The sequence below is a fragment of the Phyllobates terribilis genome, unplaced genomic scaffold, assembly GCF_046119375.1.
Source record: "Phyllobates terribilis strain yellow unplaced genomic scaffold, ASM4611937v1 Scaffold_7__3_contigs__length_470593459, whole genome shotgun sequence".
NCBI classification, from domain to species: Eukaryota; Metazoa; Chordata; class Amphibia; order Anura; family Dendrobatidae; genus Phyllobates; species Phyllobates terribilis.
The window spans coordinates 46,483,572-46,497,706 of record NW_027362767.1 but is presented as its reverse complement, the minus strand read 5'-3'; the positions used below and the strand labels follow the sequence as shown (position 1 = coordinate 46,497,706).

General features: G+C 47.3%; 1 protein-coding gene across 1 annotated transcript in view; it reads right to left on the bottom strand.

The window, feature by feature from the left end:
- Positions 1-1,859: 1,859 nt before the first annotated feature.
- LOC141152851 (B2 bradykinin receptor-like) overlaps positions 1,860-14,135 on the bottom strand; it is a 74,803-nt gene continuing 62,527 nt past the window's right edge. The window contains exon 2 of the mRNA XM_073637500.1: positions 1,860-4,165. Coding sequence (XP_073493601.1) covers positions 3,058-4,158 — 1,101 coding nt within the window. The 5' untranslated portion in view covers positions 4,159-4,165 and the 3' untranslated portion in view covers positions 1,860-3,057. The remainder of the gene's footprint in view (positions 4,166-14,135) is intronic.

The window sequence follows — 14,135 nt, the reverse complement described above, 5'->3', positions numbered from 1 at the left end:
ACTGCGGGTGTCACTGTGTGTATTACTGTGGGTGTCACTGTGTGTATTACTGCGGGTGTCACTGTGTGTATTACTGCGGGTGTCACTGTGTGTATCACTGTGGGTGTCACTGTGTGTATTACTGCGGGTGTCACTGTGTGTATTACTGTGGGTGTCACTGTGTGTATTACTGCGGGTGTCACTATGTGTATTACTGCGGGTGTCACTGTGTGTATTACTGTGGGTGTCACTGTGTGTATTACTGCGGGTGTCACTGTGTGTATTACTGCGGGTGTCACTGTGTGTATTACTGCGGGTGTCACTGTGGGTATTACTGTGGGTGTCACTGTGTGTATTACTGTGGGTGTCACTGTGTGTATTACTGCGGGTGTCACTGTGTGTATTACTGTGGGTGTCACTGTGTGTATTACTGCGGGTGTCACTGTGTGAATTGCTGCGGGTGTCACTGTGTGAATTGCTGCGGGTGTCACTGTGGGTATTACTGCGGGTGTCACTGTGTGTATTACTGTGGGTGTCACTGTCGGTATTACTGTGGGTGTCACTGTGGGAATTACTGCGGTTGTCACTGTGGGTATTACAGCGGTTGTCACTGTGGGAATTACAGCGGGTGTCACTGTGGGAATAACTGTGGGTGTCACTGTGTGTATTACTGTGGGTGTCACTGTGTGTATTACTGCGGGTGTCACTGTGTGTATTACTGTGGGTGTCACTGTGGGTATTACAGCGCTTGTCACTGTGGGTATTACAGCGGGTGTCACTGTGGGTATTACAGCGGGTGTCACTGTGGGTATTACAGCGGGTGTCACTGTGGGTATTACTGTGGGTGTCACTGTGTGTATTACTGTGGGTGTCACTGTGTGTATTACTGCGGGTGTCACTGTGTGTATTACTGTGGGTGTCACTGTGGGTATTACAGCGGTTGTCACTGTGGGTATTACAGCGGGTGTCACTGTGGGAATTACTGCGGGTTTCGCTGTGGGAATGTAGCCTAAAAGGCAAAATGTATGAGTTATCGTGGTCACGTAATTTTTATTTTTGTCAAGCAAATTTTGCCTAATTTCGTGGGAAGAGCGTTGTTACTGCAGGAACCTCTATATTTATCAGAGACGTGACAGCGAGATGATGGAAATGGAATCGAGTCCTGGCGAGGAGAGATTTCCTCCGGGAGAGGCACATCAAAATCTTGTAGAACGTCCAGAATAAGAAAGTCCACAGCTTCGTTAATTTAATTAGATGGAACCTGGAATCTGAATAAACTTCTCAACTTGGATTTAAAGGGGTATTCTCAGGATTAAAAGTTATTCCCTATCTGTGGGAAAGGGGCTAACTTCCCAATCACTGGGGGTCCGACTAATGGAAAACCCATTGACCTTGAAAATTGGGGGGCTGAAGAAGACCACCATGTGAACAGAGGGGAGGTGGATCATGTGCTCTGCCGCTCCATTCATTGTAATAGGATCTCCGGAGATATCCGGTCTGCCGCTGAGCACATGATCCACCTCCGCTCCATTCACACAAAGTTCTTTTAATTTCTATTAAAGTTGGAACAAGTCATAAAGAATGTGCCTGATAACAGAGAATAACAGATTGTATGCAACTACACTATATGAATGTCCGGTTTAGTGCCCATTTAATGTGCAGTATGTGGCATTTGTATGGACTCGTGCCCCTTGTCTATGGCACAGATTTATGGGAACGCTGCGTGATTGACTTCTGGACGCCTGACGCCACCCAGCTTTCCCAGAGTCACATTCTTTATCATATAATAAGTGCACCCAGACCCTGAATGTGCCGCCATATGATGCTCCATAGGACAGAACAGGAATCCCACACAAGGAATCTTGTAAAACTCCACATTTATTATCTATAATGAGGTATCAGGAGTTAGTAAGTGAAGTGCGGAGAATGTACCAGGCTGCAGACGACAGACTATATACCCCATATATACACCCCACAGTCCTTTATTACATATACATCAGACCCTGTAGAAAACATTCACATTATTCTGCATTAATACAACTTCTAGATGATCTTTTTACTTCGCCTTAGGGTTCAGTCTACATTAAAGGGGTTTTCCGGCCACTAAAACGTGTATTAAAAACTTTGTAGAATTGCATAAAACTTATAAATGTAATAACTCTCACTTTTCTGGCCCCCTTTCAGCTTCCTCCCACCACTTCTCCGTTCCGATGTGTTCCAGGTCCTCAGTCCTTCCTGCTCGGTCTGGACAGACATGCGCCCATCACTTCTAAACTGTAGCTAGTGATTGGCTGCAGTGGTCACAAGTCCGTCCAGGCAAAACAGGAAGCAAAAAGATCGGTGAGAGAACCCGGGAAGTGATGGGATGGGATTGGCAGGGGATCAGTAAGGTGAGAATCTTTTTTTTTTATCATTTTTAGTGTTTTTTTTCTTAAAGGCTACGTGGCCAGACAACCCCTTTATTTGCTGATACTTTTAATATTAAACAAGGCCAAAAAAAGTAAAAAGAAAAAGTGGCGGTCCCTTGCACATCCTAGTCTGATCATTAGGACAGGTGAGCAAGACTTGCCAATACCAGACAGGTGGCCATCAACGCAACGTCAACAGCTTCTAATCCCCCGATGCAAAGACAAGAGGCAATGGATAATCCCTTTAATCCTTAGCGGCCGCTTCTGTTGAAAAACTATGACAAAAGAGTCGCTGTCGCCCCTGGCCGTATTAATGCAGATATTTCTAATAAAACATTATTGATTGCAGTCTATAAACACATTAGATACAAAATCCCATCCCTTTAATTTATTCACCCTTCCCCTTTAAAAGAAAACATCATAAATATCACGCACTGATCTACCTGACGCGCGCTTACACCATGTAATAGAGCGTCCCAGACGATCTAATAAAGACATCAATAAAATCCACTTTCCCCTAATTGGGACGTACCCATGTCCTACCCCATACGGGAGCCCCAACCGGAACATAAGGCAAATGTGAGTCAGTGCGGAAGACAAGACGTAGAAATAAATAAGGGCAGCTTATTTCGAGACAAGTTTGGAAGTTACTAGACGGAGCCAACGCGTTTCACTGCTTGATTAGATTTTGCTGCCCCATAGAAATGGAGGTCCGTACGGTGGCCCCCGAGTAGTTCATGGGCATGGGCTCATTTTTCGGGGATTTTATCCTGTTTAGAAGTTGCCGGTAGACCTCCTTGGCCTTTTTCCGGAAATGATTGCCAACCATGACGTAGAGTAAGGGGTTGATGCAACTGTTGCTGTAAGCGATGTAGGACGAAATCTGATTTCCGATCTCGATGATGACAGACGTAGCACAATTTTCGAAGACCTTGAGCAGATCTAACATGTCCATGAAGGTGAAAATGTGAAAGGGGAGCCAACAGATGATGAAGATCAAGAGTACGGTCAGCACCAACCATGTGGCCTTCTTCTCATTGTTAATCTCCTTGAATTGCTGCATGACGTTGTTCCGGAGGACCCCGATGATCTGGAAAGTGCAAAAGGCGATGACGCAGAGCGGGATCAAGAAGCCAACAAGGTTGGCAATGATGTCGGTGGCCATGTGCCAGCTATCAGCAGGGGGGACGATTATACAGGACGTGACATTGAAGGCCGGAACGAAGACCACCTTTCGGAACACCACCTTGGGTAAGCTTACTGCTACTGCAAAAATCCAGATGATGATGCAATTTATTTTGGCGCACCACGGTCTTCTCATCCGACCGACGGACATGGTCTTCACCAGGGCCAGATACCGGTCGATACTGACCATCATCAGGAAGTAGATGCTGCTATACATGTTGAGTTGAATCAACGAGTTGACGGTCACACACATGAAGCCCCCGAAGGGCCAGTATAACCTGTTGGAGAGAGATACTGCCCAGAAGGGTAAGCCGCTGACGAAAATCAAATCTGCAGCCGCCATGTTACCCAGGTAGATCTCCGCCACCGTGCAGCGGCTCTTATGAAGGATGAAGACCAAGATGACCAATAAGTTCTCGATAAAGCCCAGGACGAAGATGAACCACATGTAGATGGGTTGGTAGGTGAAGACCCATTCAGCATTTTCGGGTAAGAAGCAGGTTTCAAGCTCGTCGGTGACGTTCTCCAAAAACTTTCCCTCGGTGCCGGACACGGCGGTCGTCACGTTGTTGATGTTTAACCCCATGTTGATCCTGTTAAATAAAGGAGAAGAAATTTAGGAAGGTTACAATGTTTTCCTGCATCTTCTTACTCTCTGAAAAAAGCCTCGCAGCTTCATGGCTCCCAATAGGAGGAGCGAGTGATGGTTGAAAGTTTCAGCCGGTGACACAACTGCGCCGCTATCTGTGCACTCTGCGGTGCCGGTAGCTGTCTCTGCAGCATCGGAGGAGCACAGGGACTCTGATCCAGCCATCCCGCCAGCTTCAGACCAGCGCTTACAAGCTGTATATCAACAAGTTTGTAAGTGCTGCTCTCCTTGCCTAGAAAACTGGCGACATCTGATAGAAAAGCTGCGGTAAATGCTAAAGCCGGCCATGAGCCGTAAACGAAAAAATAAAAAATCCCTCTAATAATTTTGATAATGCAGAGGATTTTTAATCGGAGGTAAATTGAAAAAATTGCTCGTTTTTACAAGCACTTTGCAATTTTAATAAACCCCTTTAGACTTGGGTTTGGCTCATTGAATGAGATGATTTTGGACGGGGCTGGTGCTTCATATGGTGACCCTGTACCCTGGCACTGAAAAGGGGCTATGAATTAGTCATGTCCGAAAAGAAAGAAAGCTGTCGCTCGCCTCATGTGGCAGAGCTCGGACACCACCTTCCTCCAGAGAGGCTTTTTCTTCTCCTTCCTGCGGTAATTGAGTCTTACTCCAATATTGGGCAGGAATTTTAATTTGCAGATTCTTATAAAAGTCTAAATTATTCAGCAGAGCGGTAAAGCCGGCGGATGTGACACCGGGGTGACGTCTGCGTGTTCCGATGCGCCGAGATCCAGCATGAATTATGCATCACTGTTCCCAGAAAAAAAGTCAAATTCTCACTAAATAATAATTCTATGCCGAGAAATCATCAGAAAAAGGGTTTTAAGAACCAAAAAAATAAATAAACATCTGCAAATTAAGAACCGGAAATGCCCGTCTGCTCCGGTCTTATCTGGGGACACCTGACGGTGTTTGTATAGATTACAGGACTTAATGGGGTTGGCCAGTGAAGATAACTTACTGATCGGCGGGGGTCCGCCAAGGTCTAAAGGGGTTGGCCGGTGAAGATAACTTACTGATCAAGGGGGTCAGCCGAGGTCTTAAAGGGGTTGGCATGTGAAGATAACTTACTGATCGGCAGGGGTCCGCAAAGGTCTTAAAGGGGTTGGCCGGTGAAGATAACTTAGTGATCGAGGGGGTCAGCCGAGGTCTTAAAGGGGTTGGCATGTGAAGATAACTTACTGATCGGCAGGGGTCTGCAAAAGTTTTAAAGGGGTTGGCATGTGAAGATAACTTACTGATTGGCAGGGGTCCGCCAAGGTCTTAAAGGGGTTGGCCGGTGAAGATAATTTACTGATCGAGGGGTCAGCCGAGGTCCTAAAGGGGTTGCCCGACTTGAGGACTTAAAGGGGTTGGCCGGTGAAGATAACTTACTGATCAGTGGGGGTCTGCCGAGGTCTTAAAGGGGTTGGCCGGTGAAGATAACTTACTGATCAGCAGGGGTCTGCCAAGGTCTTAAAGGGGTTGGCATGTGAAGATAACTTACTGATCGGCAGGGGTCAGCCAAGGTCTTAAAGGGGTTGGCCGGTGACGATAACTTACTGATCAGTGGGGGTCTGCCGAGGTCTTAAAGGGGTTGGCCAGTGAAGATAACTTACTGATCAGTGTGGGTCTGCTGAGATCTTAAAGGGGTTGCCCGACTTAAAGACTTAAAGGGGTTGCCAGGTGAAGATAACTTGTTGATGGTTGGGATCCACCAAGGACTTAAAGGGGTTGCCCAGTTTGAGGACTTAAAGGGGTTTTCTGGGTTTGATTACTTAAAGGGGTTGCTCTGTGAAGATAACTTACTGATTGCCAGGGGTCTTCCAAGGACTTATAGGGGCTGCCTGGTGAGGATAACTTACTGATCGGAGGGGGGGGGGGGTACGCCAAGAACTTAAAGGGGTTGTCCAAGGACTTAAAGGGGTTGCCTGGTGAAGATAAATTACTGATCGGTGAGGCCCGACTGCTGGGACCTGCACTGATCAGCAGAACGGGGAATTTTTATCCCTTGTGGGACACTTTTATTTACATTGTTGCCTGATTGCCTCTTCATTCATTCAGGGAAAAGTGAAGCGCAGAACTCGACAGCCCCCGAGGAATGAATGGACGAGCATGTGCGCTGCTGCTCCATCCTAGGGGTGAAAGTGCCCCATTCTGCCAGTTGGTGCAGGTCCTCACCGATCCCTCCAGAAAACCCATTTATGATCTTTTAAATCATCATGAGACATATTGAAAAGCTGAAAAAGACAGAACAAGTTTTCTTTTTAATTTGCTCCAATTTGCTTTCATATCCTCCATCTGCAAGAATCGGACCACAATGGTTCTGAACAGAACAGACATCGCTGGGTACGTGCTGTGGTTAGCAGCATCGCGGGGGGTCGTGGTGTGGAAGCCGTCCCTGGATGCACAGACCCAGAGAATAAAACTAACATATTGGGATCCACCAGCAGCTGCTTGCTGATGGTTTCCCTATAATAGATTTTAATAACTGAAAACATATATAGAAACGTATGTAACAATGTGATTTTCATGGAAGATAATGAAATGCAGAATGACAACGTAGCCCCCACACTGAACGCAGATTCCATACGGTGGGGGGGCCGTCCTATGGGTAGACCGGAAAGAGCCATGGAGATGTGCTATATATTATGAGCCTCTCCTAGTTTCCCAGTAGGACGACACATCCTGTATATCTTGGCTCCTACACGCTGCACCTGCACCGAGGATCATAACATGTCTTCAGTTTACACTAAAATATAAACTGCGGTGAGAGGCGCGATGTTTTCCAACAGTCTCCAGCTGGTGTAGAACTACAACTCCCAGCCTGCAGCTGTCACGGCACGCCATAGAAATGGAATCCTGGACCAGAGAATGTACATATATTCAGTACAAATATTCTGTTGTCACACGGATCCATCAACAGCAGCTTGCTGACAGTTTCCATCAGTTTTTTTTTTATGATTTAATATGAAACATTTCCCATTCTTTCCCACCTATTCCCCAACTTGCGACATTCACAAATCATGCATGACCCCCTTATCACCTAATTACAAACTGGTAGAAGTCCGGACCCCTTAAAAAAAGACTCTAAATAAGTTAAGGGATACAGACCCCTGTTCTTCATAAGGGGAATTCCCAACTGTGCAAGTTAGAGGATGACTTGCTGAGACCCCCACAATCCAGAAAAAGGGGTCTCTGAAATGCGGCGTATGCACAGAACCGCTCTGCTGATCGTCTATGGGACATTTCAGAGCCCCCTCTCTGGATAGGTGGGGATGTAGTGATCGGACCTTCAGCGGCCAGTATGGGGGTCTCATTGGGGGCGGCTTCAGACAATGTAACAACCATAATAATCTGCTGTAGCAATATAACACAATTACGACATTGCCGTAGTCTTGTAGTAACGATTTCTCGGCAGCGCATTCCTGTAATTCTTCCCTTTCCCTGGGGATGCCCCCTGTGCCCGCTGTGAATGCCCTCTGTGCGCACTGTGGATGCCCCCTGTGCCCGCTGTGAATGCCCTCTGTGCCCGCTGTGGATGACCTCCGTGCCCGCTGTCGATGCCCTCCGTGCTCACTGTGGATGACCTCCGTGCCTGCTGTGGATGCCCTCCGTGCCCACTGTGGATGCCCTCTGTGCCAGCTGTGGATGCCGTCTGTGCCCGCTGTGGATGCCGTCTGTGCCCGCTGTAGATGCCGTCTGTGCTAGCTGTGGATACCCCCTGTGCCAGCTGTTGATGCCCCCTGTGGATGCCGTCTGTGCCCGCTGTGGATGCCCTCTGTGCCAGCTGTGGATGCCCCCTATGCCAGCTGCGGATTACCTCTGTGTCCGCTGTGGATGCCCTCTGTGCCAGCTGTGGATACCCTCTGTGCCTGCTGCAGATACCCTCTGTGCCCGCTGAGGATACCCTCTTTGTCCGCTGCAGATTACCTCTGTGCCCACTGTGGATGCCCTCTGTGCCAGCTGTGGATGCCCTCTGTGTCCGCTGTGGATTCCCTCTGTGCCAGCTGTGGATGCCATTTGTGCCCACTGTGGATGCCCTCTGTGCCCGCTGTGGATGATCTCTGTGCCCACTGTGGGTGCCAGCTGTGGATGCCCCCTGTGCCCGCTGTGGATGGCCCCTGTGCCCGCCATGGATGCCCCCTGTACCCGCCGTGGATGCCCCCTGTGCCAGCTATGGATGCCAACTCTTCTAATAAATACTAATTCAGCGACAATATTTAATAAATCCGATAATAACTTCCTGAATGTTCTGCTGGGGGGTCACAGCCGTCACGATCGGGGGTCATTCAGCACTTGTGACTTTCTAGGCTCACACTTGACTTTTGTACAGAGGATGGAAGTAAAAAAGTGCAGCCAAAAGGGTGGAGAATGCGGGCGGCAGAGAAGTCCGGGGAAGCATTGCTGACACATGGCAGATCTACACGACGGCCTGACGCCACTGATCTTGGAGCAAATTACCCAACCATCTACTTTGCTTTCTCCTGACATTGAGAAAGGAGAAGTTCTACAACTTTCTATTATACTTTATCTGCCATAACTCTGCTCGCTGTCAGTGAATTGGGGAATTCATTCAATTAATTCACAGACTTAATACAGATTATTATGTATCATAGACTGGAAACCTTCTCCTGGCAGAAGTATAAGATGTTTGCAGATATTCCCTCCATCTGACACTATAAAGTTCCCTTTCAGTGACAGCAAGCAGAGTTCCTGAAATGCTCAGAGATTGAAACTCAAAACTATCGACCCATAAATAGTTCAATAAAAATGTTCTGAGAAAGAATCACATAAATGTGCGGGGTTTTATTTACAAGATCTCTGCTTGCTGTCAATGAAAAGGAAGATTAAAAAAATCCTGATATACAAAAAGAACTCAAAGACGGCCGAGCGCCCCTATAAGATGGACATGGTCAGGGGGGATTTACAGTCTTTGGGAAGCAAGCAAAAGTTAACAGCAAGCAGAGATCTTACTTATGGGTAGAAATCGAAACATAATGTAGGTTAGTTTTTGATTGTGTCATGAAAATATAAGACACTCGCTACTTTAAAGGATTTGTTACCTGGCAGTTTGTGTCTCAATTCTTCAGTATTTTAAGATCTCTGCTTGCTGTCATTTTTTTTTTTAGAAATATCTGCTGGGAAGGGTTAGGGTGTTGTTTGAAGCAAGCAGAGATCTTAAAAAACAGTTAGAAATTGGAAGGCAATGTACATTAGAAAGTTGCAGAACTTTTCATTATACATCAATCAGGACAGATTCGAATAGGCTTACTTATACCAACAGCAAGCAGAGATCTTAGAAGTGATGACAAATCGAATGACAAATTATATTGGAAAGTTTCAAAAACTTTTTTTTTTTTTTTAATGACAAACTAATTTAACTTGCGAAAATTTGGAAAAGCCCGAAAATCTAATTTCCTGGATTCAGTTGTAGACAAACCCGATGAGCTCAGATATTACATTTATATTATGTCCCCTATAAAACGCCCCCACACACCAAAACCGGAACAGAAAGCTAACGGCCCAAACAGGAAGCAAAAAAAGCAGCGAATTCCTGAGTTATTGGAAGATGTCTTGTGCTGAGCAGGAGGGGGGCGGTTTAAGGGCTCGTACAGGGAGAGAGGTAGGACGGTGAGTGTTCTGCTGCCAGGAGAGGAAATACCAGGAAACGGGCGATGGAGAGACTTTCCTGTACTCTGTGTATAAGGAGAGGTCCTGACCGCCCCCCCCCCTGGGATTTACAGGCAGCAGAGAGGGGGGAAACGCTGCGAACAACCGTGCGCACAACATGTCATCTACTGATGTAGAAACTCTTCCAGGACTGGGAGAACTGGGAACACTGGGAGGCGGCACACTGGAGTTAATGCCGGATTTACGTATTGGAAAACAGTTAATTACTAAATAATCCACGGCCAGAATAGACTTCGAGTGTGCCGCAGATCCGCGGCACTTTAATTCCCTCCGCGGCGCATCCAAAAAATCTGCTTTGAAATTTTCCGCAATGTGAATTGCAGAAACCAAGACTGAATGCAGATTTAATCAGATGCAAACGGATCGCTCCTTAAATTTCTTACTCAATGGGGTCCTCCGACTGCTTTTTTCCCCCTATCAGGAGATGAGAGGCGCTGATTGTGTTGCATCGACAGCAGATTGGCACAACGTGTGGAGAGGATCATCGCCTGGTGCGAAAAAGAGGAGTCGGAGGACCCCTTTAAGGCAGACCCATTTTTTTTATGCCCTGAACCTTAAAATATATCCCATTGAATACGTAGTGGTGCCTGCCCCCGTATCCCTTCTTTTACACGCATGCCCGCTACTAGTGCTCACATCCTAGGGCATCAGGAACAGAAACCTGCCCCCTGCTGGCACCACTCAGCCCAGGAGAAAAAGCCTCCTCTTCCAGAGATCCACAAGGTCTCCTCTTTTTTTGGGAGGAACAGGGCTGTCACATTAAGTACTGAAAGTGTAAATGACCCATTATTGGGCACCGCGGCAGATTCTGCACCGGCAACCAGTCGCAGCGCCACCTGAGGCCAGTCAATTACAAGTGTGAATACTCAGACCGCCAAGGGGGAGGGGGAACGTTGTGCAATCTGTGTCCCCATCACCCCCTGTTAGACAAGTGTTATCCGTGCACAGTCTGCGGAAACTTATGCAATAAGTTTTTGGATGGGGATCGCCAGCGTGAAAGTGCGTCCGGTGAGTCAGGAATACTGTAGATAAAAATGGAGTCCCGGCCGGCTAACACACGCTCTGAAGATATATTTTTCCAGTGAGTCAGACACTCGTCAGGTTAGATAATCTTCGGAGAAATGTGGGGGCAGGAAAAAAAAAAATTTTTACAAAAAAATGTGAAAATATTGATGTTAATATACGGGGTAGAAATGAGAATATCCAGACACCAGCTGGGATCAAGGAATCCGGTTCTAAGCTGTGGGAGAAAGGGAGCAACGTTCTGACACTATTCAGGATCTGACCAGCTCCACTTAAAGGGGTTGTTCCATGTGCCCTATTACACCCTACGTCCTAAATTAAACAGAGGGAGACCACCGCTCTGAAACCCCCTACAATGCACCATAGCTTTTTCTTCTCCAGTTATAAGCCATTTCTTCCCCTTATACCCTGAAACTATCATTCAATTTAAAAACTACTAAAATTCCTTGTCAAAATAAGATGGACTGCCATCTTACTGAGGGATCAGATTACAGCTGCCTATTGAAATCTATGGAAAAGAGATAGAGAGAGAGATGGTGATGCTGCTTCAAGTAAGTATTCTATCTCACACCAGTGCTGGATTAACAGCGGCACTGCTCAGTACTACTGTATAATGACCTCTATGCTTCTATATGTGCTACATAGAGAAAGGAGAACAGGAGTCCCTCATGTCTATGTGTGATACATAATGACAGGAGAGCAGGAGTCCCTCGTGTCTGTGTCCTACATAATGACAGGAGAGCAGGAGTCCCTCATGTCTGTGTGCTACATAATGACAGGAGAGCAGGAGTCCTTCATGTCTGTGTGTGCTACATAATGACAGGAGAGGAGGAGTCCCTCATGTCTGTGTGTGCTACATAATGACAGGAGAGCAGGAGTCCCTCATGTCAGTGTGTGCTACATAATGACAGGAGAGCAGGAGTCCCTCACGTTTGTGTGCTACATAATGACAGGAGAGCAGGAGTCCCTCGTGTCTGTGTGTCCTACATAATGACAGGAGAGGAGGAGTCCTTCATGTCTGTGTGTGCTACATAATGACAGGAGAGCAGGAGTCCCTCATGTCAGTGTGTGCTACATAATGACAGGAGAGCAGGAGCCCCTCATGTCAGTGTGTGCTACATAATGACAGGAGAGCAGGAGTCCTTCATGTCTGTGTGCTACATAATGACAGGAGAGCAGGAGTCCCTCATGTCTGTGTGCTACATAATGACAGGAGAGCAGGAGTCCTTCATGTCTGTGTGTGCTACATAATGACAGGAGAGGAGGAGTCCTTCATGTCTGTGTGTGCTACATAATGACAGGAGAGCAGGAGTCCCTCATGTCAGTGTGTGCTACATAATGACAGGAGAGCAGGAGTCCTTCATGTCTGTGTGCTACATAATGACAGGAGAGCAGGAGTCCCTCATGTCTGTGTGCTACATAATGACAGGAGAGCAGGAGTCCTTCATGTCAGTGTGTGCTACATAATGACAGGAGAGCAGGAGTCCCTCACGTTTGTGTGCTACATAATGACAGGAGAGCAGGAGTCCCTCGTGTCTGTGTATACTACATAATGACAGGAGAGCAGGAGTCCCTCATGTCTGTGTGCGCTACATAATGACAGGAGAGCAGGAGTCCCTCATGTCTGTGTGTGCTACATAATGACAGGAGAGCAGGAGTCCCTCGTGTCTGTGTGTCCTACATAATGACAGGAGAGGAGGAGTCCTTCATGTCTGTGTGTGCTACATAATGACAGGAGAGCAGGAGTCCCTCATGTCAGTGTGTGCTACATAATGACAGGAGAGCAGGAGTCCCTCACGTTTGTGTGCTACATAATGACAGGAGAGCAGGAGTCCCTCGTGTCTGTGTATACTACATAATGACAGGAGAGGAGGAGTCCTTCATGTCTGTGTGTGCTACATAATGACAGGAGAGCAGGAGTCCCTCATCTCTGTGTGCTACATAATGACAGGAGAGCAGGAGTCCCTCATTTCTGGGTGTGCTACATAATGACAGGAGAGCAGGAGTCCCTCATGTCTGTGTGCGCTACATAATGACAGGAGAGCAGGAGTCCCTCATGTCTGTGTGTGCTACATAATGACAGGAGAGCAGGAGTCCCTCATGTCTGTGTGCTACATAATGACAGGATAGCAGAACCCCCTCATGTCTATGTGTGCTACATACTGACAGGAGAGGAGGAGTCCCTCATGTCAGTGTGTGCTACATAATGACAGGAGAGCAGGAGTCCCTCATGTCTGTGTGCTACATAATGACAGGAGAGCAGGAGTCCCTCATCTCTGTGTGCTACATAATGACAGGAGAGCAGGAGTCCATCATGTCTGTGCGCTACATAATGACAGGAGAGCAGGAGTCCCTCATGTCTGTGTGTGCTACATAATGACAGGAGAGCAGGAGTCCATCATGTCTGTGTGCTGCATAATGACAGGAGAGCAGGAGTCCCTCATGTCTGTGTGTGCTACATACTGACAGGAGAGGAGGAGTCCCTCATGTCAGTGTGTGCTACATAATGACAGGAGAGCAGGAGTCCTTCATGTCTGTGTGCTACATAATGACAGGAGAGCAGGAGTCCTTCATGTCTGTGTGTGCTACATAATGACAGGAGAGCAGGAGTCCCTCATGTCTGTGTGTGCTACATAATGACAGGAGAGCAGAAGTCCCTCATGTCTGTGTGTGCTACATAATGACAGGAGAGCAGGAGTCCTTCATGTCTGTGTGCTACATAATGACAGGAGAGCAGGAGTCCCTCATTTCTGTGTGTGCTACATAATGACAGGAGAGCAGGAGTCCCTCATGTCTGTGTGTGCTACATAATGACAGGAGAGCAGGAATCCCTCATGTCTGTGTGCTACATAATGACAGGAGAGCAGGAGTCCCTCATGTCTGTGTGTGCTACATAATGACAGGAGAGCAGGAGTCCCTCGTGTCAGTGTGCTACATAATGACAGGAGAGCAGGAGTCCCTCATCTCTGTGTGCTACATAATGACAGGAGAGCAGGAGTCCCTCATGTCTGTGTGTGCTACATAATGACAGGAGAGCAGAAGTCCCTCATATCTGTGTGTGCTACATAATGACAGGAGAGCAGGAGTCCCTCGTGTCAGTGTGAGCTACATAATGACAGGAGAGCAGGAGTCCCTCGTGTCTGTGTGTGCTACATAATGACAGGAGAGCAGGAGTCCCTCATCTCTGTGTGCTACATAATGAC